The sequence below is a fragment of the Aspergillus pseudoviridinutans genome (genome assembly GCF_018340605.1).
Source record: "Aspergillus pseudoviridinutans IFM 55266 DNA, scaffold_4, whole genome shotgun sequence".
NCBI lineage: Eukaryota > Fungi > Ascomycota > Eurotiomycetes > Eurotiales > Aspergillaceae > Aspergillus > Aspergillus pseudoviridinutans.
Genome location: NW_025091284.1, coordinates 1,320,718 through 1,340,724, shown reverse-complemented (window position 1 = coordinate 1,340,724; position 20,007 = coordinate 1,320,718). Strand labels below are relative to the sequence as shown.

General features: G+C 49.2%; 10 protein-coding genes across 10 annotated transcripts; 7 read left to right on the top strand and 3 right to left on the bottom strand.

Moving 5' to 3' along the window:
• Window positions 1-714: 714 nt before the first annotated feature.
• Window positions 715-1,234, bottom strand: Asppvi_005912 (ribonuclease III domain-containing protein; the record flags this gene model as incomplete). Its single annotated transcript, XM_043301824.1, has 2 exons — window positions 715-950; window positions 1,003-1,234. 2 exons carry the CDS (start codon window positions 1,232-1,234, stop codon window positions 715-717), a joined length of 468 nt encoding a protein of 155 aa, XP_043157759.1.
• Window positions 1,235-3,849: 2,615 nt separating this feature from the next.
• On the bottom strand, window positions 3,850-4,212 carry Asppvi_005911 (uncharacterized protein; the record flags this gene model as incomplete). Its single annotated transcript, XM_043301823.1, has 1 exon — window positions 3,850-4,212. One exon carries the CDS (start codon window positions 4,210-4,212, stop codon window positions 3,850-3,852), a length of 363 nt encoding a protein of 120 aa, XP_043157758.1.
• A 1,924-nt stretch (window positions 4,213-6,136) lies between these two features.
• On the top strand, window positions 6,137-7,099 carry Asppvi_005910 (uncharacterized protein; the record flags this gene model as incomplete). Its single annotated transcript, XM_043301822.1, has 1 exon — window positions 6,137-7,099. The coding sequence occupies one exon, from the start codon at window positions 6,137-6,139 to the stop codon at window positions 7,097-7,099; it is 963 nt and encodes a 320-aa protein (XP_043157757.1).
• Window positions 7,100-8,659: 1,560 nt separating this feature from the next.
• Asppvi_005909 (putative catechol dioxygenase) lies at window positions 8,660-9,653 on the top strand (the record flags this gene model as incomplete). The annotated part of the gene is made up of 2 exons (XM_043301821.1): window positions 8,660-8,910; window positions 8,969-9,653. The coding sequence occupies 2 exons, from the start codon at window positions 8,660-8,662 to the stop codon at window positions 9,651-9,653; spliced, it is 936 nt and encodes a 311-aa protein (XP_043157756.1).
• A 517-nt stretch (window positions 9,654-10,170) lies between these two features.
• Window positions 10,171-11,823, top strand: Asppvi_005908 (phosphomannomutase; the record flags this gene model as incomplete). The annotated part of the gene is made up of 1 exon (XM_043301820.1): window positions 10,171-11,823. One exon carries the CDS (start codon window positions 10,171-10,173, stop codon window positions 11,821-11,823), a length of 1,653 nt encoding a protein of 550 aa, XP_043157755.1.
• A 712-nt stretch (window positions 11,824-12,535) lies between these two features.
• Asppvi_005907 (uncharacterized protein) lies at window positions 12,536-13,105 on the top strand (the record flags this gene model as incomplete). The annotated part of the gene is made up of 3 exons (XM_043301819.1): window positions 12,536-12,617; window positions 12,704-12,882; window positions 12,986-13,105. 3 exons carry the CDS (start codon window positions 12,536-12,538, stop codon window positions 13,103-13,105), a joined length of 381 nt encoding a protein of 126 aa, XP_043157754.1.
• Window positions 13,106-13,730: 625 nt separating this feature from the next.
• Window positions 13,731-15,713, top strand: Asppvi_005906 (inorganic phosphate transporter; the record flags this gene model as incomplete). The annotated part of the gene is made up of 6 exons (XM_043301818.1): window positions 13,731-13,906; window positions 13,970-14,397; window positions 14,447-15,110; window positions 15,165-15,248; window positions 15,298-15,452; window positions 15,511-15,713. The coding sequence occupies 6 exons, from the start codon at window positions 13,731-13,733 to the stop codon at window positions 15,711-15,713; spliced, it is 1,710 nt and encodes a 569-aa protein (XP_043157753.1).
• A 232-nt stretch (window positions 15,714-15,945) lies between these two features.
• Asppvi_005905 (YbhB/YbcL family Raf kinase inhibitor-like protein) lies at window positions 15,946-16,636 on the bottom strand (the record flags this gene model as incomplete). Its single annotated transcript, XM_043301817.1, has 3 exons — window positions 15,946-16,138; window positions 16,194-16,372; window positions 16,433-16,636. The coding sequence occupies 3 exons, from the start codon at window positions 16,634-16,636 to the stop codon at window positions 15,946-15,948; spliced, it is 576 nt and encodes a 191-aa protein (XP_043157752.1).
• A 705-nt stretch (window positions 16,637-17,341) lies between these two features.
• Asppvi_005904 (uncharacterized protein) lies at window positions 17,342-17,617 on the top strand (the record flags this gene model as incomplete). The annotated part of the gene is made up of 1 exon (XM_043301816.1): window positions 17,342-17,617. The coding sequence occupies one exon, from the start codon at window positions 17,342-17,344 to the stop codon at window positions 17,615-17,617; it is 276 nt and encodes a 91-aa protein (XP_043157751.1).
• A 643-nt stretch (window positions 17,618-18,260) lies between these two features.
• Asppvi_005903 (putative metalloreductase Fre8) lies at window positions 18,261-20,005 on the top strand (the record flags this gene model as incomplete). The annotated part of the gene is made up of 2 exons (XM_043301815.1): window positions 18,261-18,624; window positions 18,684-20,005. The coding sequence occupies 2 exons, from the start codon at window positions 18,261-18,263 to the stop codon at window positions 20,003-20,005; spliced, it is 1,686 nt and encodes a 561-aa protein (XP_043157750.1).
• Window positions 20,006-20,007: the final 2 nt, after the last annotated feature.

Sequence of the window (20,007 nt, the reverse complement as noted above, 5' to 3'; positions counted from 1 at the left end):
TGCAGTATATATCACTATTCAAAATATAAAACAAGTTTTTGGTGCCCCAGCCAGAAGCACTTCTTTGAATCCCATTATTACATCTTTCTCTAGGGTGATAACATACTAAGGAGGGAGCAGTCCAATTGTAGGTTCTGCGGATCATATGTTATGCTTTAACACCAATCAGATATGGAAGCGCTACCACATGCGTCTTGCGCATAAATAGTACGCGTACCGGTGTTGGTCGGCATGTTTGATGCAGAGCCTGTCAGTATACTACAAAGTGTTGCAAATGGGTATAATCTCGGATCAGCCATCGTCTTCMATTAAGCAAAAGATCTATCAGCTATTTGCACAGTCGATAGTCACTGTGCATCCCCAATCAGTCTTCTTCCTTCACACTCAACAACACCATATCACGTCTGTCAGTAAGACCTGTTAACCCGCCACAGCGAATAACGCCTTTCATGGCTCTCAGACGTTCCAGGACCGCAAGGGCACCCGAAGGCCCCCTCGCACAGGGCTAGCAGCAAATTACAGCGCGCATGGGCAGCCAACAAGAATCCCAAACCCTACTTGGAAAGCATTTGGTCTGGTTCTGGAAAGCTGTCCACGCCATCGGGCGATCCGATGCCGGCCGCGCGCGAGGAGGCCCTTGGGCGCCCTTGCGGTAAGCAACAGATATCGAGTCACGTAAACTCGTATTCGCTTTGTTCACGCGCAGAGATAAATTCACACTGGCCATCCCAGGTTCAGGGCGGCCATGACGGCTCGGACAGCCTGGACATCCATCTCGCTATCGAGATAGACAGCGCCAAGAATAGCCTCCACGGTTTGAGCCATCACTCCGGGGGACACGCTGGCCTGAGACGGATTGATGAGAATGAGATTCTCCAGTCCAGCATTGGAGCCCATCTGTGCGAGATGGGGGTTGCTGCCCACCGACGAGACTATCTGGTTGATGTAGCCTGGTGATTCGGTCAGTGGTCCACCTCAGAACATTTGTGAGGAGTAACTAGCCTCGACCGGCTTTTGCTTCGTAGCCGTCCATCACGAGAATCAACTGCAGGACCGCATCGCCGATTTGCGCCAGGTCCTTATTGCCGTCGGGACGATATGCTCGTCCCGTTATGGCATGCGCGCCGGCGCTACGGAGAGCTTCGTAGAGGATTGCGCGATTGGTGAAGTCGTAATGAATAATATCCTCAACAGACTCAGCCCTTTTATCAAGCGACATGTGAGACATGGCCATGGTTGATGAATGGAAAATATAATGGTGTATTGGATGATGTGGATGGAATGGTGAGCTTTGAACAGAGAAGTAGGGGCACAGGAGATGGAAGATGAAGCAAGAGAAGATGGAAAAGAGAGGGGATTGGATGCCTATTTATCTACGCTTCTTCTATAGTCCTGTGTGATGTAAGAACTGCGGCAGACGCTGCGCCGCAATACCAGGCATACTCCAAGGCGTATCGCCTGCATCATGCAGGCGGTTATCAATTGGATATATTAGGCTATGGCTCTGTCAACCATAAACTCACTCCACTAAAAGGCGTCTAGACACGATCTCTGGCGTAATAAGAATAGTAGGTAGTGAACAAGCTCGATGGAATTGAGTTCTGCAATACGACCGCGGAACAAAAAGTCAGTCCATGTAGTACGCAGAAGAGCCAACCATTTTATAAGTCCCTCTGTAAATGGCCAGCCTCTTCTTGATTCTTGGTATATGATACGTCTGAATGATAGTCAGGCCTTAAGCAACCAGACTCTGTCCGCAGGCACCACAGTCGAAGTATGCGAGCGGGACCCGCCGCAGCAGAATGCTTCCATAGGTACACACTGACTCTCAGAAGTATCATTTTAAGGCAAGTCAGACAAGCTCAAGATATCTGGTACGGCTGACAGCTATTGATGTCAGTACTATTCGGCCGGCCGCAACTGAGGTACCACGGTCGTCTCTTGATGTATCGGTATAATGTCTTGGGCGCGCCCACTTGAATGGCTTCTTTCTTATTCTTTAGTTTAATCAATAGAAAATAACGTCATTTAAGTTCCTTTTCAGTGAATTCCTATCTAAATTGGCTACCACGGATATCACACATACCTAGTGGTGTGCTTGTCTAGCCAGTGCATGCGATTACACTGTAACGTGTGTAAGACGACAACCTTGCATACTGTCTACCAATCATGAATCCATCATCAACACTGCAGAGCCTCTCGCTTCATCGCAATCTGCTGGTTCACTCCTCAACACTTATTTTTAATGAGTTGAGGATTTATAAAGAAAAGAGAACTCGGATTCAAGTTAACAAGGACGCTCTCCGAAGTCCGACAGGTAACTCGTTGTTCATGGTGAACATCATGCTACATTCAGTTCAACCACTGACAGCAGCTCTGGTTAATTCACTCCAAATTGCCCCAGATACGGTACCTACTGTAGAAGCGTACCAAACAGGAAAGCTTTTTGTATTGTCACTGTGCATGTCCTCGCCGTCCGGCTCGGCACACTCTTCAAGATAGAAGAGAAAGTCGATGGGTTTCTTGAATTATATCAGGAAAAGCGCACTTTGTCACAGTACTCGATTCTCGGTCAGATTTGACCGCGGACGATGTATGGACATCGGTGACATATCACCTCGCAATTGTCAAGCTCTTTTACGCCAGTGAGCGACTGTGCACCAACGTATCTTGCTAAGAGGCTAAGAGACGTCTGAGTGATGCACCTTTGGCTTGAATGCAGCAGGCACAGTTTATGCGCGGTTTCTACCGGTTTCAGCTGTGCTACAACCCGTTCGGTGTTCGTACTCATGGCTTATTTCAGCAGGTGATATCATTTTCAAAATTTGTGGATCACCTGGGGTCTTTATCTCTTTATTTGAGCCATGGGAAGTCGAGGAGATGCTTATATCTACATCTTTGCAAGAGAAAAGTACAACAGGATCGTCGATGATACTGGGCTGAGATGTGCATCAAGAAATACTAGGTACGAAGGACAATGTCCGCCTACTCCCGAGGAGAAATTTGATCTGGACAATACCAGTTTGCATCTCTTCGTATATTTCCAACGAGGACAAGTTATCTTAAATATAGGCACAAGGAGCGGTTCTCTTAAAGGAACAATTTCTCGGGCCCTCGAGCTGCTTTCACGGCTTCTTTCAGGATTCGAGACCATGATCGACTGGTCTCGACCACGCGAGAGCATATTGTACCTGCCATTAGGTCCGGGGACGAAACACTAAATAAGGTAGCACAGTGTGATTTAGAGCACAACTGGCGCGATCCGTAATCCTTCCGGAGAAATCACGGTTTGGAAGCCACCGCTGGCCTAGACTTTAGTATCAGGGCTATCTCTGGACGTCTCTCTGGACGTCTCTCCAACGAGGAACATAGGGCGCCCGAGCCGCGCTCGAATTGATGGATCTCCCGCCCTCGAGCCTAAAATTTCCAGCATTCCATGAGGCTTGGGGCTGGACGTTCACCGTAAGATTTGACATTACTGAGTTAATGGATTCTAATGATGGAGGTACATTTAAGAGGGCGGCCTAAATTTAGATCCCATTAAATGGCAGTGCTCATTATCCGTGTTTATGGTAATGCAGAGAAGACAAAAACACTAAAGATCATTATTTGGCGCGTAGAACTGCCTGCTCGAAGTTGTCATAGTACCTTAGCCCTCAGGGATCTGAGAATCAAGAGCTTCCCAGATGGCTATTACCAATAACGTACAACAATTGACTGCAACATAGTAGCCTAAAATTGCACACTTAAGCGTTGCTTTTTGCGAGTCACCGACATGGAAAATAAGCAACTATGATCAAAAGTTTCAACCATCTAGTCCGTAAAGAGTCCAATCCAACTGGAGTATAATCATCCATCTTTGCAGACCAAGGAGGCGGACTGCAAATTCACCACCTTACCACCATCCAACCATGACCAAGTGTGCTGTGCATTTAGTGTCACATCTACATCTGGTTGGAAAATTCTGCAGACAGTATTTTGCTGGAATGCTGTGAGCTGGGTGCTTGATGCAAAAACAACACCATCGCGTGCGACTGCTGTATTGCCCCAGAGTGATTCGACGGTATGTTCGACACCATCTGCTTCAACGGTCACATCTGCATTGGCACCGGACTGGTCATTGGCGAGTTGCACAGTCACGACGGGAGTGTCAGCGGAGATAAACGAGGTAAGAAAGGCTAGGACAAGTGCAATGTTGCTAGAGATCTTCATTTTTATTTGGATCTGTCAATCTATTTTCCTAAGCAGAAATTAGGGCTTGTTCTGAAGGATAGGACGGAACCTCCCTTCCCTTTTATAGCCCTATCGGTTGCAGGAAATATTTCCTGTGAGGTAATGCGTAGTCATAACGATTGATCGTTCACTATCTTAATTCATCGCGCATCAGGAGATCAAGGGGGCGCAGCGCAATGTCTTCTATGGACGTTCAACTGTAGATCTAAGTAGACTGGTCTAGACGGCCTAGGTCGAAACCATCTGGTTGTCATACAGTCCCCTACTGTTCTGCAATTGGAAGTCACCCCATACTCGTGCTCGCATACATTGCCTCCCAGTTAAGTTGAATTCCATTGTTTGCAATTTTAGAATAGTCATTGATATCATGGGGTTGATGTTCCATGGTTCCGAAATATCTCAGATCTCGAATTGAGTTCAGTAAGTGGTTCTCTTCCGTTTGCGGCAGGCGTTTTGAGGGGGACAATTTCGAGATAATCATCGTTGCATAAGACTATTATAGCTAACATAGTTGCACAGGCAGCGGCAATCAGCGACAGTTGGGTTGGATTCGGCCGGTGTTCCCTAATCTCTATGTCTACAAGAGTATGACTACTATATGGGGCCCTAGTATCCTGATATCTATAGAATATTGAGAACTGGCCCCACACCGCTGCTAGGCCTAGGTAAAGTGCAGTAAGCTTACTAAAAAGTATAGGGCAAATGAAAGGTGACTTCATTATCTAGTCATATTATTACCAAAGGCAGCCGGAGTACAGACCCTTCCACTTGTCTCTCACCCGATATGGTAATGTCAGTTGATTGTGGTAGTAACTGAAAGTTAATCTTCTGCTGTTTCTTCTGACAGCCTGAGCAATGAATGCCTAGGACGATAAGCTGTCACTTTCCGTGGCCTTGTTGTTTATTTGAAGTAAAAATATTCCGGCCCGACGGCCCAACGAACTAAATTATTGCCAATCATTCAATGTCATTTGCTCGCCTGAGGATTTGCTTCCTGATCATACTCCCTAACCATACTATCTGTCGACCAGAACTCTTAAGTCTTCTCTCGCCTGGCCCGCTGCAGCGCTAATGTCATACTTACTGTCAAGTAATCCAGCTTGCACAGTATGATCCTTCATCTTGCCATAATCGGAAGCTTGTACGGTTGCTAACTGCCTCGACTGAGTAATCAACAGTTGTGCTTGGGAAAAATAGCATTGAACCACGGTATCTTCTTCTCTGAACATTTCAAGATACACACCTCAACCAGTCTAGTCAAAGCGTCGTTATAGTAATTATGAGATAATGCCATATTTTAGATCCAAGATATAAAGAAAGGTAGTCGCCCCTTAAGTTTACATAAAATATCTTTCAGTCCTTGAGTCCACAATTTTCTACCTCACGAATCTGCCTCTGGTAGCTGTACCGGACTGCTGGCACATGATTATATCTCCTTTCACTTTCTACTTCATCAAGGAAGTAAGGAAGCATGGATGGTTTTTCCTCTATTCTCAGTTTTACAGCCACCACGGGCAAGGAGGCGCTTCATATCCTTAATTGCTGGCTCGATTCCAGAGAAACTGCGCAAACTTGGTACGGCACTKAAAGAAAAGCATTTGTTGAAGATAACCTACATACCCTTATGCGGGCAAAGTTTATGAGTCCTCAAATAAAAGCAGTATTTACCATCCAGAGAGAAGACTGGCATGTGGTCATAAAAGAATCTCTGCCAGTCGCGCATACTTGGTACCGTCGGAGAAAAGAAGAGAAAGGTGAATGTTCCTGGCTACCCTTGTTTAAGGCTTGTAGGCAGCCGCTTGGTGAAGAGCGGGTATGCTCAGGAATTGATACGGCATTCACTGCTCTTGGAATTGTATCTGGCGTACCTGCAGCGCGGCTAGACCTTTGGGGTCTAGTGGTAATGGCTTATTCAAACGGCGCCTGCAGCCAGCTGACAACGTCTGTTGATGGAGGTTACCGAGCAACTTTGCTGGCAAAGAACTTTATTCTCACTGTCAGTCAAGCAAGTGTTGATGCCGCAGTGATTGGGCATTTGGAACCTAGGGAACATCCAGCCGAAGACCGTGAACCTCTGGGGGTCGATGAAACAAGGTACCTGTTAGATCACGGCCATTCATTCAGCACTAAAGATGCCACAATTGGCTGGGCTTTATATGGAGCTTATGACTCTGAGCCCCCTGCCCAACTAGCTGACGGCCAATGGGATGAAAAGCTCAGCCAGACTGTTCTTGACGAATTCCAAACACGCAATCTCAAGCTTAGCCTTCGAGACGAAATAAAGGCCTACCGAAAACAGTGGGTGAGCTTTATAGCTACCGGAGAACGAGACTTTAAAGGTCTAGCTCTCAGGGACATCGCCGCAGAGCTTTCCAAGCTGGAAGGCCATTTCCATCAAGCTGAAAAGCAACAAGTCAAGAGAAAGTCAACAGATTTGGGGCTAGACTCAGAACTTATCGCCGAAGAAGACATTAATCACAGAGAGTTCATTCATCGGACCGAGCATAAATTTCCACAACAATGGAAGGAAAGAATTAAGCGAGTCGGCGAATTTGTTGACATGCAGCTTTGGCGTTTAAAGTTGCTTTTCTTTGACGACGTCAAATTGGTCAACAATCAAAACGCGGGTGATGCTCTCGATATCTTTAAAGAAGAGGGGGAAATGATGGAAGCATTTGCTCTTCACTATGATCTAGATCCTGGAATAGAACATAGCGACGCCGGTTTTGCCGCTGCCAAAGCTTTGGACACGCTATTGAGATACCATCATCGGGTTATGGCAAAGGCAAGGATGCTGTACTTTTGCGAACAAATTGATCGGAGACTTAGTGCAAGGAACACAGGTTGGAATATACTGCTGGCTTGAATGTTTACAGATGGATGTACTTACCTTGTGGATTGATTCTCTCTTTAGTCCTCTCTTCCTAAGATGCTATAATGCCCTTTTGATCAGGTGTAATTCCAGCAGGTCTTGACTAGGGGTAATAAATGCCCATTGGCGTTCCTTGACTGAATAGATGATGAAGGAATTCAGTCCCTTTATGTAAATCAAGTTTACATGACAAACCAGGAATATGTGAGGCTTGTAGGTTTACCAGTATATTATTACCAGCTTACAAACTCTGACAATAAAGATGAAGTAGGCAGAGTGAATTATGATCAACCATGACACTTAAAGACCTAGTCCACCAGTTGAGAGAAACGACATGGATGATCTGTAGTTTAGGGTAATAATATGTACCCCCACACCGACCAGTGACCACAATGGCATCTATGTCACATGAGTCTATTGCACTGGTGTTTACCACACCAGCACACCAGCTCATACGAAAAACAGATTGTGTAAGGAATCATGAACCCAAGCAGTACTGAATGCGCTAGTCGACTTGGATATGGGCAGGAAGTTGATATGCTGTCGGGCTTACAGCTCGGTACTCAATCAATGGCTCTGCTGGCTGAACTGAAGTATGGCCTTGGCATTTATTTGAGCCTTGAATAAGAGGGAATAAAGAGTAGGGACCCTAGCATTGGATTTGGTGTTGATCAGAGCACTAGGATTGAGCATGATGAAAGAAAGGGACTTGGAAGTAGGCTTTTCCACATTGTCCATTGTATACTCCGTTGAAACACTCTCTCCCAATGAGTGCAACTTTCCTAGGATACTATTAGAGTCATATAGAAAGATAAGTGCAAAGAGGCATTTCTGCCGGCCTCAGCAGGAAAACAGAAAAATCACATGACATTAACTGTATGAACCAATGGCACAATAGGAATTGAAAGCATTATTTGCCAAGATTGTGTCACGTGGAGTTGTGCCTGTTGATTCTTTGCCCGCGGGTAAGAACTACTCCGGCACCAGAGCGCGGCTCTTAAAGAATATCCGAACCCGTTCCCAGCTGGGTTGAGGTTAGTAAGCTGATTAGCAGGCATCGCCCCCGCGCTGGCTGGCCTTCCCTAACCGATCGCCGGCGCGGAGAGCCGTGTGTCTGCCTGCCCTCTCAGGCCAGCAGAGGAGACAGAGATGCATATCTACCAAACGTCCCAGTTGACCCGGCTGATCAATTCTTAGGATCCGCTGGCGACCGCCGGTCGGTCCTTAGATTTGACCGTGGCCAGAATGGTGGAGTCATGCAATCGAAACTTGTTCGTAAATCTCTCGGCATGTAGCTACCGTGCCTGCGATTTATCTGACCCCCGACGCAAGGCGGGGCCCCTCATAAACCCATGGGCTAGGAGCCGACCGTATTTGCCGTCGCCATCTGACATCCCTCAATATCCAGACTCATCATGCCGATTAAAACGTTTATAAGAGCTTTGATGCTTTTCTTAAAATTTTCAGCAATCATCCTCCATCGATAATTTCCTCCTTCCGTGCAACTTCTCCAGTCCTGTCATTTCGACTCATCTTTATACATACAAATACACAATGTCGCCTAAGCGCCAATTCGACCCCAACTTCACGCCCTATGTCATCAACTCTATGGGACCTAGGACCCCCGAGCGCGCCCGCGTCGTCTTGGGATCTCTGATCAAGCACATCMACGACTTTGCTCGTGAGGTCGAGCTAACTCCCGCCGAATGGATGCTCGGTGTCGAGTTCATCAACTCTATCGGCAAGATTAGCACTCCTGTGCGCAACGAGTGTCACCGCATTTGCGATGTTATCGGCCTTGAATCGTGAGTACAGCGACGCAACAATCAAAAATTAAAGATCAATGCTGACTGAGTCAATCAGTCTTGTCGATGAGATCGCCAACAAGATCGTCACTGACGAGGGTCTGACTCCCACCTCCAACGTCATTCTTGGCCCCTTCTGGTCGCCCAACGCTCCCTTCCGCAATCTCGGCGACAGCATCATCCAGGACCCCAATCCCAACGGCAAGGTCACCTTCATGCACGGTGTCCTGACAGACATGGAGACCGGAAAGCCCGTCGTCGGCGCTGTCCTCGACATCTGGCAAGCCTCCGCCAACGGACAGTACGACTTCCAAGACCCCAACCAGAGCGAGAACAACCTCCGCGGCAAGTTCAGATCGAACGAAAAGGGCGAGTTCTACTGGTACTGCTACCACCCTACTCCTTACTCTCTGCCCACCGACGGTCCGGCCGGTGTGCTCCTCAATCTCATGGATCGCTCTCCCATGCGCCCCGCCCACATTCACCTCATGATTACCCACCCCGACTACGCCACCATCATCAACCAGATCTACCCCAGTGACGACCCGCATCTCGACATCGACTCGGTCTTTGCTGTCAAGGATGACCTTGTCGTTGATTTCAAACCCAAGACCGACGACCCCAAGGCCGAACTCGACCTCGAGTACAACGTCAAGATGGCCCTGAAGAAGCACCACCCCAACCCCAACGCTGCGCCCCCTGTTTCGTCCTTCGAGCGCTACAACAAAGGCCAGAAGCTCTGAGGAGGTGTTTGAATGTTTGATGCATCTTTTCAATTTCTCTACTGTAGAAAACAGGGTGGCGCCGGCATCGCCAGAGCAATCCGACTTCCCCTAGACGGTGTGGTCTGAACTCTTGTTTTCCATCTGTACATATTATTGTTTGATACTCCTGTTCGCATGATTCCTAGGTGTTGAGTTATTAGCATAACCAGCGATTATTACAGCTAAATAGAGTCTTTTTCATTTCATTTGGACCTCGATTTATCTCGTCCTCCTCTATTTATTTGTGACCAGTATCGCCGCGTTGCTACCACGGGACAGACGCACGCCTGTGTAGCGATGCCTGGGGCAACACACCATGTTGATTGCTGCCTCAGGCAGAACACCGACCTGAGGTGACAGCTTGGCATGAGCTGTCCTTATGTTCTGCTCACCGACCTTTACACCCTTTGTTTATTAATTCAATTTGATCAAAATCGACATAGTCTATCTGCCAGATCTCCATAACACTAAAGTCGAATCTCTATCTCCATCTAGGATGTCGACTACTTCCCCATCCGACGCCCTGCGCTTCCACCTGGCATATAAACCGCAGCCCCTCAAATTTGGCACTAGTGGTCGGAGGGGCAAAGTGGTTGACTTGACGCAGCTGGAGATCTACACAAATGTTCTGGCAGAGATTCGCTATTTGCAGTCATTGAAGCTCTCAGAAGGAGGCATTCGCAAGGGCGATGACTTCTATTTCGCACACGATCTCCGACCCAGCTCCACTGGCTATGTAGAGAACAACCGCGGTGGTCTTTGTCAAGCGGTCGTGCAAGCCTTGAAAGATGGAGGCATGCACCCTATCAATCTTGGGGCTATTCCAACGCCTGCACTCACCTTTTTTGCTCTTCAAAAGGGCAAAGGAAGTATCATGGTAACAGGGAGCCACATCCCGTTTGATCGCAACGGCTACAAGCTCAATACCTCCAAAGGAGAACTCCTCAAAAAGGACGAACAGCCCATCAACGATGTCGTCGAGGTTGTGCGCGAAGAGCTCCTCTCTCAGGCCTTTGCCGATTCTCTGTTCAATGAACAAGGCATGCTTCGCGAATCCCCATCAGGCCTTCCTCCTGTTGCGCCCGAGGGTAGAGCTGCCTATATCCAGCGCTACCTTGACTTCTTCCGAGGCGAATCTCTCAAGGGCATGAAGATACTCGTGTACCAGCATTCGGCCGTCGGTCGTGATGTTGTGGTTGAGATTTTGGAGAAGCTTGGTGCGGAGGCTATTCCAGCCGGTCGCAGCGAGACCTTTGTACCCATAGATACCGAAGCCATCGACGAGGCGCAACTCAACACCGTCCAGAGCTTGTACGATAGTACAGGTCAGACATTCAACGCGGTCGTCTCGACGGACGGAGACAGCGATCGCCCACTCCTCCTCGCCCCCGAAGGCAACAGACTCCGTTTCTTCGGCGGCGACCTGCTAGGCATGATCGTCGCGGACTTCCTGCAAGCCGACTCCGTCGTGGTCCCAATCAGCACCAACGACGCCATCGACCGCGGCCCGCTGGCCGGCGCTCTCGAGCCGAAAACAAAGATCGGCAGTCCGTACGTGATCGCAGGGATGCAGAGCGCCGTGGCCAAAGACCGCCAGCGTGTCTGTGGATGGGAAGCCAACGGAGGCTTTCTGACGGGCTCGGACATCGAGCGCGACGGCAAGGGGCTCCCCGCGCTCCCGACGCGCGACGCGGTGCTGCCTCTCCTCTGTGCCCTGTTTGCAGCGCAAAGCCGGCAAATGGCCCTGCCTGCGCTTTTCACTACCCTGCCCAAACGATTCAGCCGTGCTGCGTTGATCCGCAATTTCCCCCGTGCCACGAGTATGAAAATCATCGACCGCTTCTCACTCCGTGAGGGTGAAGCGCAGAATGCGGAAGAGCAGTCCCACCGGATTCGCGAAGAGCTGGAAGGGATTTTCTCTGTTCGACATGGGTTTTCTTCAATCTCCCGGATCGATTACACGGATGGAGTTCGGATCATTTTCCAGAATGGAGATGTCGCTCATTTCCGTCCTTCGGGAAATGCGGATGAACTTCGAATCTATGCCGTGGCGGACACGCAGGAGCGTGCTGACCAGATCGCGGCTGAGGGAGTGGCTGAACCGGAGGGTCTATTACGGAAGCTGGAGCGGTTGGTTCAGGCATCTTAGCGGCATCTCCTCGTTGCGTTGTTGGGTACTTGCAATATATGGTCATTGATTGTCGTAAATACAATTAGACAGATATGGCAGATTTTCATCTGGACGGACCGTACGTCGTGAATAGTAGTAGATGACAACTCCTGGAGAGTCCGACAGGGCGTTCTTTGCTTGAGCTTTAGCTCATCCTGAATCGGAACTTTCCCACCACTACAACCTGTAAAAGTTTAGAAACACACACATTCGTACGCAGTCATCGGGGATGAAAATGCAATTACTGTTGATGAGCCTATGGCTACAGTTCTCTGGACTCAGAAAAATCTCATTTATATCCTTATAGCTTGTTTACGAATGGACAAGCTAGATTGATCGGAAGACCATAAACCATAGAGGTGAGGTAGCGTTAGAAGTCTCAATGGAGAAGCTAACGATGTCCTCCAGGCACGAAGGTCCAAGTCCCCTACAGCGGCAAAATAGTAGCATTCGATAGACAGAGGCTAATTACGACAATAACCTCACTCCCTGCCAGAAGGAGCCGGCACAGATCATGCATGCCTTCGCATGCCAAGACTACATCTACGGTATCGCTCAATATGACAGTCCTTATCAAGCGGAGTTATTACTCCTCTAGCAGACCTGAGACCAAATATATATACCAACCCCCACACCAGGGAGAGAACAGCACGAGACACCACAGAATCCAGCCATTCGATCACACTACACCATGTCGCCGAGCCCTCCATCTTCCTATTCGAGCACATCCGCAAGGCCTCCACCTCGGTTCATTGAGCTCCGTCCAAAGGGAGGTTAGTAATTGGACTCAACAACGACGGGACAATTCCGACATTGGCCTTGGCAATTCATGGAGAATGGACTGACCCATATTCTACAGAGGGTGTGTTGATCACGTTCCCCGAGCGTGCATCTGGCCAGGTCGATTCCAGACGCAAACGACACGCTATCTCGCAGAAGAACCAGCGAGATCGGTTAAAGGCGGCGCTAGAGCAGATGGCTCGGGTGCTACACGCTGGTGGCGTTGGTTCTGGCCCCAGGGGGTCGACTGGGACGAAGGTACGTGTGCTCTGAACTCCTGCAGGGGTTGTTTTTCTTGGGTTTAGTCTGCTGAGGCCGGGGGTTATGCGGTGGTTGCTGACTGCATCCGCTCTACTTGCAGGTTGAGCTGATTGAGACTGCGGTGGAATATATTCAAAGTCTTGAGAAGGAGGTGAAGACGTTGAGGAGCTCAGTGAAAGAGGTGCCTCCGTCTGATGAGGGAGGTGAATGCTCCAACTGAATAATCCTTCTTCCTCGTTTAGTGGAGTTTCATGAATTGAACGGTTTGTGGAGCTGGTAAACCTCCAAGGTCCAACTTCCAAGACATTTTAGAGAATAGCAGATGCATATGGACGTATCGCTGCGCCATGTGGTCCGTCAACCCACGTATGATACGAGCAGGCTGCTGCGACCCCGAGTGGCATATCGCCCGGCATTATCGCCTAAACATCCAGCAGCGGAAGTGCCAAGCAGCCAAGACTGTTGGGATAGAGTGGACCGAACTCAGAGTAAGCTGGATCGCAGACCACGTTCCATCAGGTGGATCTGTGATTGGTCATATAAGCTTTCTGACGGAGGGCTGGAGGAGGGTCTTGGCAGATGGCCGCCAAGAGTCAGGAAGAAGCAGAGAGATACGGAGAGAGCCTGTCAACTGACTGCGCTCTCGTGGCTCAGGAGATGACGAGGGAGGTTCCTGCGAGGTGCAGGTCAATTTTATGGTTTTCTGGAAAGGCTGCTGCTGATGCCGAGGGCTCATGTGGGCTTACTATATAAGCACCATGCACGCTCCAGTATTAGGGATAGGGACGATCTTATCTTCAAATTGTAAGGACAAGATATAGGATATCTATCCTTGCATTGACAAGATGGCCCTTCATCAGTTCGATTACCTGTTCGCCCTTGGCACCATCTTTGCCTTCCTCGATGCCTGGAACATCGGTGCCAACGACGTCGCCAACTCCTGGGCGACCTCGGTGTCGTCTCGCTCGTTGAAGTACTGGCAGGCAATGGTCCTTGCCTCTATCATGGAATTTAGCGGAAGGTATGTTTGTTCCAGTACATTTATGATGGTGTCAATTGGAGGATACTAACCCCTCCGCCATAGTATTGGTGTAGGTGCTCGTATTGCAGATACCATCCGAACCAAGATCGTCGACGTCAAGGCCTTTGAGAAGAATCCTGCCCTGCTAATGCTGGGTATGGTCTGTGCTGTCACGTCTTCCTCCATCTACCTTACCATCGCGACCCGTTTCGGTATGCCAGTCTCGACCACTCACTCGATCATGGGTGGTGTGATCGGTATGGGCATTGCCGCTTTGGGATCCGATGGCATTAAGTGGTGGGGAGGAGACATCAACTCTGGTGTCGTCCAGGTCTTTCTCGCCTGGATCATCGCGCCTCTCCTGTCCGGTGCCTTTGGTGCCGTCATCTTCCTCCTCACCAAGTACGGAGTCATGGAGCGTAAGAACTCGGTTCTGAAGGCTTTCATCTCCATTCCCATTTACTTTGGCATCACCTCCGCTTTGCTCACCAGTACGTCTTCCGGCCCTTAGTTGCTGCCTGATGATACTGACTGGCACAGTGCTTATCGTGTGGAAGGGTGGTTCCAGCAGGATCACGCTCACCGATTCGGAAACTACCGGTGTGATCATCGGTGTGGGTGCTGCCGTTGCGCTGGTCGTCGCTGTCTTCTTCCTCCCTTGGCTATACAGGAGGTTGATCAAGGAGGATTGGCAGCTGAAGTGGTACCATCTCTTCATGGGTCCACTTGTGCTGCGTCGTGGCGAGGTGCCCCCTGCACCCGAGGGCTACAAGACCGTGCAGGACTACTATAGGGGCCACAAGACCCTAGAGGAGCTGCAGCGCGAACGTGCTAACATTGAGAGAGCCGGACCTTCTGATGAGGAGAGCGAGCCTGCCGTGCCCGAGGGAGGCAAGGAAGGCCAGCTTGTTGCTGCTTCTGCCGAGGTCGAAGAGCCCAAGTTTACCCTCATCGGCCCTCGCCCTGAAGGTGCAGCCTTTAGCCCGGCCGTCCTCTTCTGGCAGTTCCGTCGTTTCTTCTTCCGCGGTATTGAGCAAGATGTTGTCAGTCTGCAGAAGAAGCGAAACATTCTCACTGGTGACTTGGAGATGGTCCATGCCCATGCGCGTCATTACGACAATAAGGCCGAATACATGTACTCGTTCCTCCAGGTCATGACTGCTTCTACTGCTTCTTTCACCCACGGTGCCAACGATGTCTCCAAGTATGTATCTCCCCGGCTTCCGCGTGTTGAACACCTGCTGACAGATCGATCCAGTGCCGTTGGTCCTTATGCCACCATTTACTATGTCTGGTCGACCAACCAACTCAAGTCCAAAAGTCCCGTTCCATACTGGATCCTGTGAGTACCCACCTTTCAAACCCCTAGTAACATCTCTAATCAATCGTAGGGCTTTCGGAGGCGCTGCCATCGTCATCGGTCTGTGGACGTACGGCTACAACATCATGCGCAACTTGGGTAATAGAATCACTTTGCACTCCCCATCCCGCGGCTTCTCCATGGAGCTGGGCTCTGCCATTACTGTCATCATGGCTACTAGGCTGAGTATGTCATATCCTAAGATCACTCCTTTAGCGATCAGAATTGTGCTAACAGTCTGCAGAGCTCCCCGTCTCCACCACTCAGTGTATCTCTGGCGCCACAGTCGGTGTGGGCCTGTGCAATGGCACTTGGAGGACCATCAACTGGCGCATGATCGCATGGATCTACTTTGGCTGGATTATTACCCTTCCTGTCTCTGGAATTATTTCCGGCTGTCTTATGGGTATCATCATCAATGCCCCTCGCTGGGGACTGACCTACTAAAGGGTTCAAAACGAAAACTAGATCGGGGGAAGGCGACGAGATTGACAATACCACCCAACGGCATTTGCGCTTCATTTAATGATAATAGTGACTTAGTCAAGCGATACCTATGAAGTGTCATAAAATTGTATTCTAATATATGTTATCTACCATGGAGTCCATCAACCTTGGTTATCGCCTCGCGTCTATGCATATGGAAATACAAGCAAGCGACCGAATCAATAGCCGAATCTCACTCTGTCCACCCATCCCCAGCCCCCAACATCCAATTCACCCCGACCAACTCCAACCCATGCCTCTCAACCCATTCCGCAGCCTTAAACGACCGCCGCGCAGTAAATTCCTCCCCGCCAACATCCTCCCTCGTCAGCGCGAAACCCTCAGGGTCTCGGAATAGCAGGAACAGATACCGGTGCGGGCGCGAACTGCAACATTAGCTTTATCCGTTTCATCTCAATCACCAAGAATGCAAATACTCACTCGTCTTTCGGCCCAGGTCCCAGATACTCTGTCAATGCGGTGCCCCCATTCGCCTCCTCGGCCTTCAATCCGGAGACAACCCAGTGTCTCCAGAAAGCGAATTTGGGATCGTCAGGTGTGGGGGCGTCGGGGTCGACTAGGAGGAGGGTGTAGCTTGTTGAAGAGGGTGAATTGTTCTCCTGTAATTTTGGGTTAGCTTGCGTGGGCTTGGAATCACTCTGTTGGCGGAGTACCCCTACCTCTTTGGAAAAGGATACGGATGGAGCTGTCTTGCATTCGCTTGCGCGGAACAGATTCCCCAAACAGACCTGTTTATTGTTGAAGGAGATGTGGAGCTGTGTCGTGGGTTTGAAGTCTTGGGGTAGGAAGGGGAGTAAGCCGGTCGTGAGGCTGGCTTGCGCGAGCGATTGTGCGAGTCGCTCGGTGTGGGATTCGAGTGACATTTTGGTGGGCAATGGGTGCTGATCTTGAGGACATGCTCCTGAATGGCAGGGTTACAATGATATATAGTCATGTCGTATGCTTGTGTATTAGCAATGGAGGTTGTGACTGGCGGAAAAATCAAGGACGCGCCGTCTTGGGCAATTTTGGTGATACATCGGTGTGCGGGGTATCTGCGGAGTACTTTGGTATGCTTCATTTACTGTTTATTTAGGTTCTTCATAAACAGTCCTTAGTATTGTATGAATGTATGATAGTATGCCTTACATCCTTTTAAGCATGAAAACTGCATAATTACACATAGTGCTAAACTCTGATAAGACTGCCACTGTCAACACAAGCCCTTTGCATAGGATTCTCTGACATCTCTGTAACTGTTCCATTTCATTTCTACGCAATCACTTAGAAACTTACATAGCTTGTGTACTCAAATAGACATATAGATGGATATTGAGGCAATACATTTGAGTCTTCAAAGCCAGCAATTAAATGAATAACACCGCCACATCCATCATTGTTACCACTGTGCTATGTAAGCTATGACGTCATTTGTGTACTGCACCAACATATAACTCCCTCGTCTCCAATATCAGGACACCATAACAACTACCAGTGAAACATACCTTCTCCGTCTATTACTTTGAAACCTGCTTATTATCAACTCTACTACAAGTGTACAAATCAATCCAGCCACAAAGCAAATCACCATGCCGAACAACAACTTCTCCTCCTCCCAAAACACAGGCGTCACGGGCGCCGCGAAATTCGTCACCTCCACGCTCGGAAATACTGTCGGCGGAGTCTCTCGCACTGTTGGTGGAGTGACTGGTGCAGCTACTCGAGGAATCGGCGACACCATCACAAGTGCAACGGGAAGTGCAGGAAAGCCTGTGGGGGATGCGTTGGGAAGTGTCGGGACGGGCGTTGAAGGTGGGGCAATCCGAGTTGCGAAGGGAGTTGAAGATGCTGGACAATGGCGGTAAATCAGGTATGATACTATCCAGTCATCCGGATGACAGTAGGCTGAATATCTGACTTGATAGGGTGGTGAATTGTAGGTGTGCTAGGGTTGAGACGGAATCTTGCTCTTTGAAGCGGTGCTCATAGTTCCTAAATCTAATGATATTTTTTTAACATGATTTGTTCATATCATTTGCTCAGAGTACTGTAGCTGCTATTTCGGTGCTTTGTTGTGATAATCTGATTCTAGTCAGCTGCTGTGTCGTACTGGATTATGGTCTTTGTAATTAAAGGATGGCGCAATTGTGCATCAGGTCATTTCAGTGGGTAAAGATCAAACCTAAATAATACCTAGTGGTAAGAAGGATAACATCTCCATCTCATGAGTAATGTTGATACTTCTGGAAGAGCTTTACCAGATCATAATGGATTGTTCCTGTGGATCCCGGAATGCATATTTTAGCCAGACCAATCAACGTACAGAGATTGAATTGGTCAGGGAGGCAGCGAAAGTCTAGCCAATCATCTCGATCATTCCAAGCGGCTTTACCATTCTCCGACTTGGTGCAAGGGGATCCAGATTGATAACTTGGCCATTCCCCACAGGGATGGTCAATATTCAATCCATCCATTCTCATCGCTGCGTCGCGTAAGACTCACCCAGCCATGGGCTGGCCTTACCATATAGTCAAACTCAGCCCAGAGGAAAAGTCGCAGCGTCGAGAGCTTCTCGATCGATACGGGTTATATTCTCAACTATCGGTCCTCATACCGATTTCGTTCTTTTGGCTGTATCGGTTAGGGCGTTGGGTCTATCTCCGCTCAATTCGGAGAGCCGGATACAGTGCAGTTACTCGTCCAGCAGACTCGAGTACTTCTAGTCCTGCGAATTTTGAGAAGCGATGGCGGTCGATCCTTTGGTGGCTCGAAGATGAAGTCGCTCCTGGCTGGGGTGCAAAAAGCCATTGGATTCTTGGTGCAGCATGGGCGTTGTGGTTGCTAACTTTGTGCATTTATCAGACGGGAACTGGTGAGTGTATTCTTATCAGCTTTCACCCATGCTTCTGCAAACAATCTAACCCTGGTTAGACTATCTTCATGTAACAAAACGCTTTGGCATAGTAGCTGTGGCGCAACTACCCACACATTTTGTCCTTGCAGTCAAATCTCGATACAATCCTTTAGCACTGATTTTCAACACATCATACGAAAGACTGCTGCCATGGCACCGAATATCCGGCAGACTGATATTCCTTCTGATCGTTGTCCATGTGTCGTTGTACCTGAACTACTTTATCCAAACGGCAACACTGCAAGAGCATCTCACCTCGCTCAAGATCATTGTTGGCATCATGTCATTCATGTCACTTCTCGCCATGATGAGCACCAGCATTGGGGCCGTCCGTTGTCGCAACTATCGGATATTCTACATCACACACTCGGTGCTTGCATCCCTCCTCCTGATCTTTCTCACCTTTCACGCAAAGTCTCTGCGCTGGTACATCATTGAGACGCTGGCTGTTAGCCTTCTAGCCCGACTCAACCGTCTAGATACCATCACCGCCTATGCGGCCATCTCCCGAATCCCCCGAACGAACCTCGTCAGTGTGCAGATCCCTATTCCCCCATCAAAAATACAAAGATTCCGAGCAGCGCCAGGCCAACACGTCTTCTTATCCTTACACGCAGAGACAGCGATGAAGATCAAATCATCGCTTGTACGGAACATGTTCCTCCGAAATCCGTTTACTGTCGCGAATGTCTCGGAGAACAATGAGATCACCCTCGTTGCGCGGGTACAAGATGGTCCGACGTCCAGAGCCTTGGATTCCCTGGCAGATTCGGCGGAGAAGCCAAGTCAGGTCGAAATCTACGGACCGTTTGGGAGTATCCCATGCTTTTCAAAGTTAGGAAGGAAGTATGAACGACTTCTTGTTGTGGCGGGTGGAGTTGGCGCGACTTTTGCTTTGCCGGTCTACCGTGAGCTGAAGGAGCAAGTTGAAGCGGAGGGCAAGGGACAAGATCGGATTACATTTGTGTGGTCTATGAAGACGCTGGAAGAAGCTGCGTGGGTCATGGGATTGGCGGATGGACAGGCCTTGACGCAAGACGAGAACGTCAGACTATACCTGACTCAGTCCTATCATATGCGCGGACAAAAGCCTTCCCCGGATGAGAGTATCGAGCTAGAAGAGTTACATTCGCAGAGAACAGTTGTATGGTCGTCCGCGGAATCTGGACGCCCTGACCTGGGCAAAATCGTGGATGATGTCCTCAGCGACTCTGAAGAGCGCGTAGCAGTGCTCTTCTGTGGACCACCAGGGATGGGGAGGGTATTACGGGAGAACATTGGCAAATATGTACGGAAAGGACGAGAGGTATGGTGGCATGCTGAAGCCTTTGGGTGGTGATG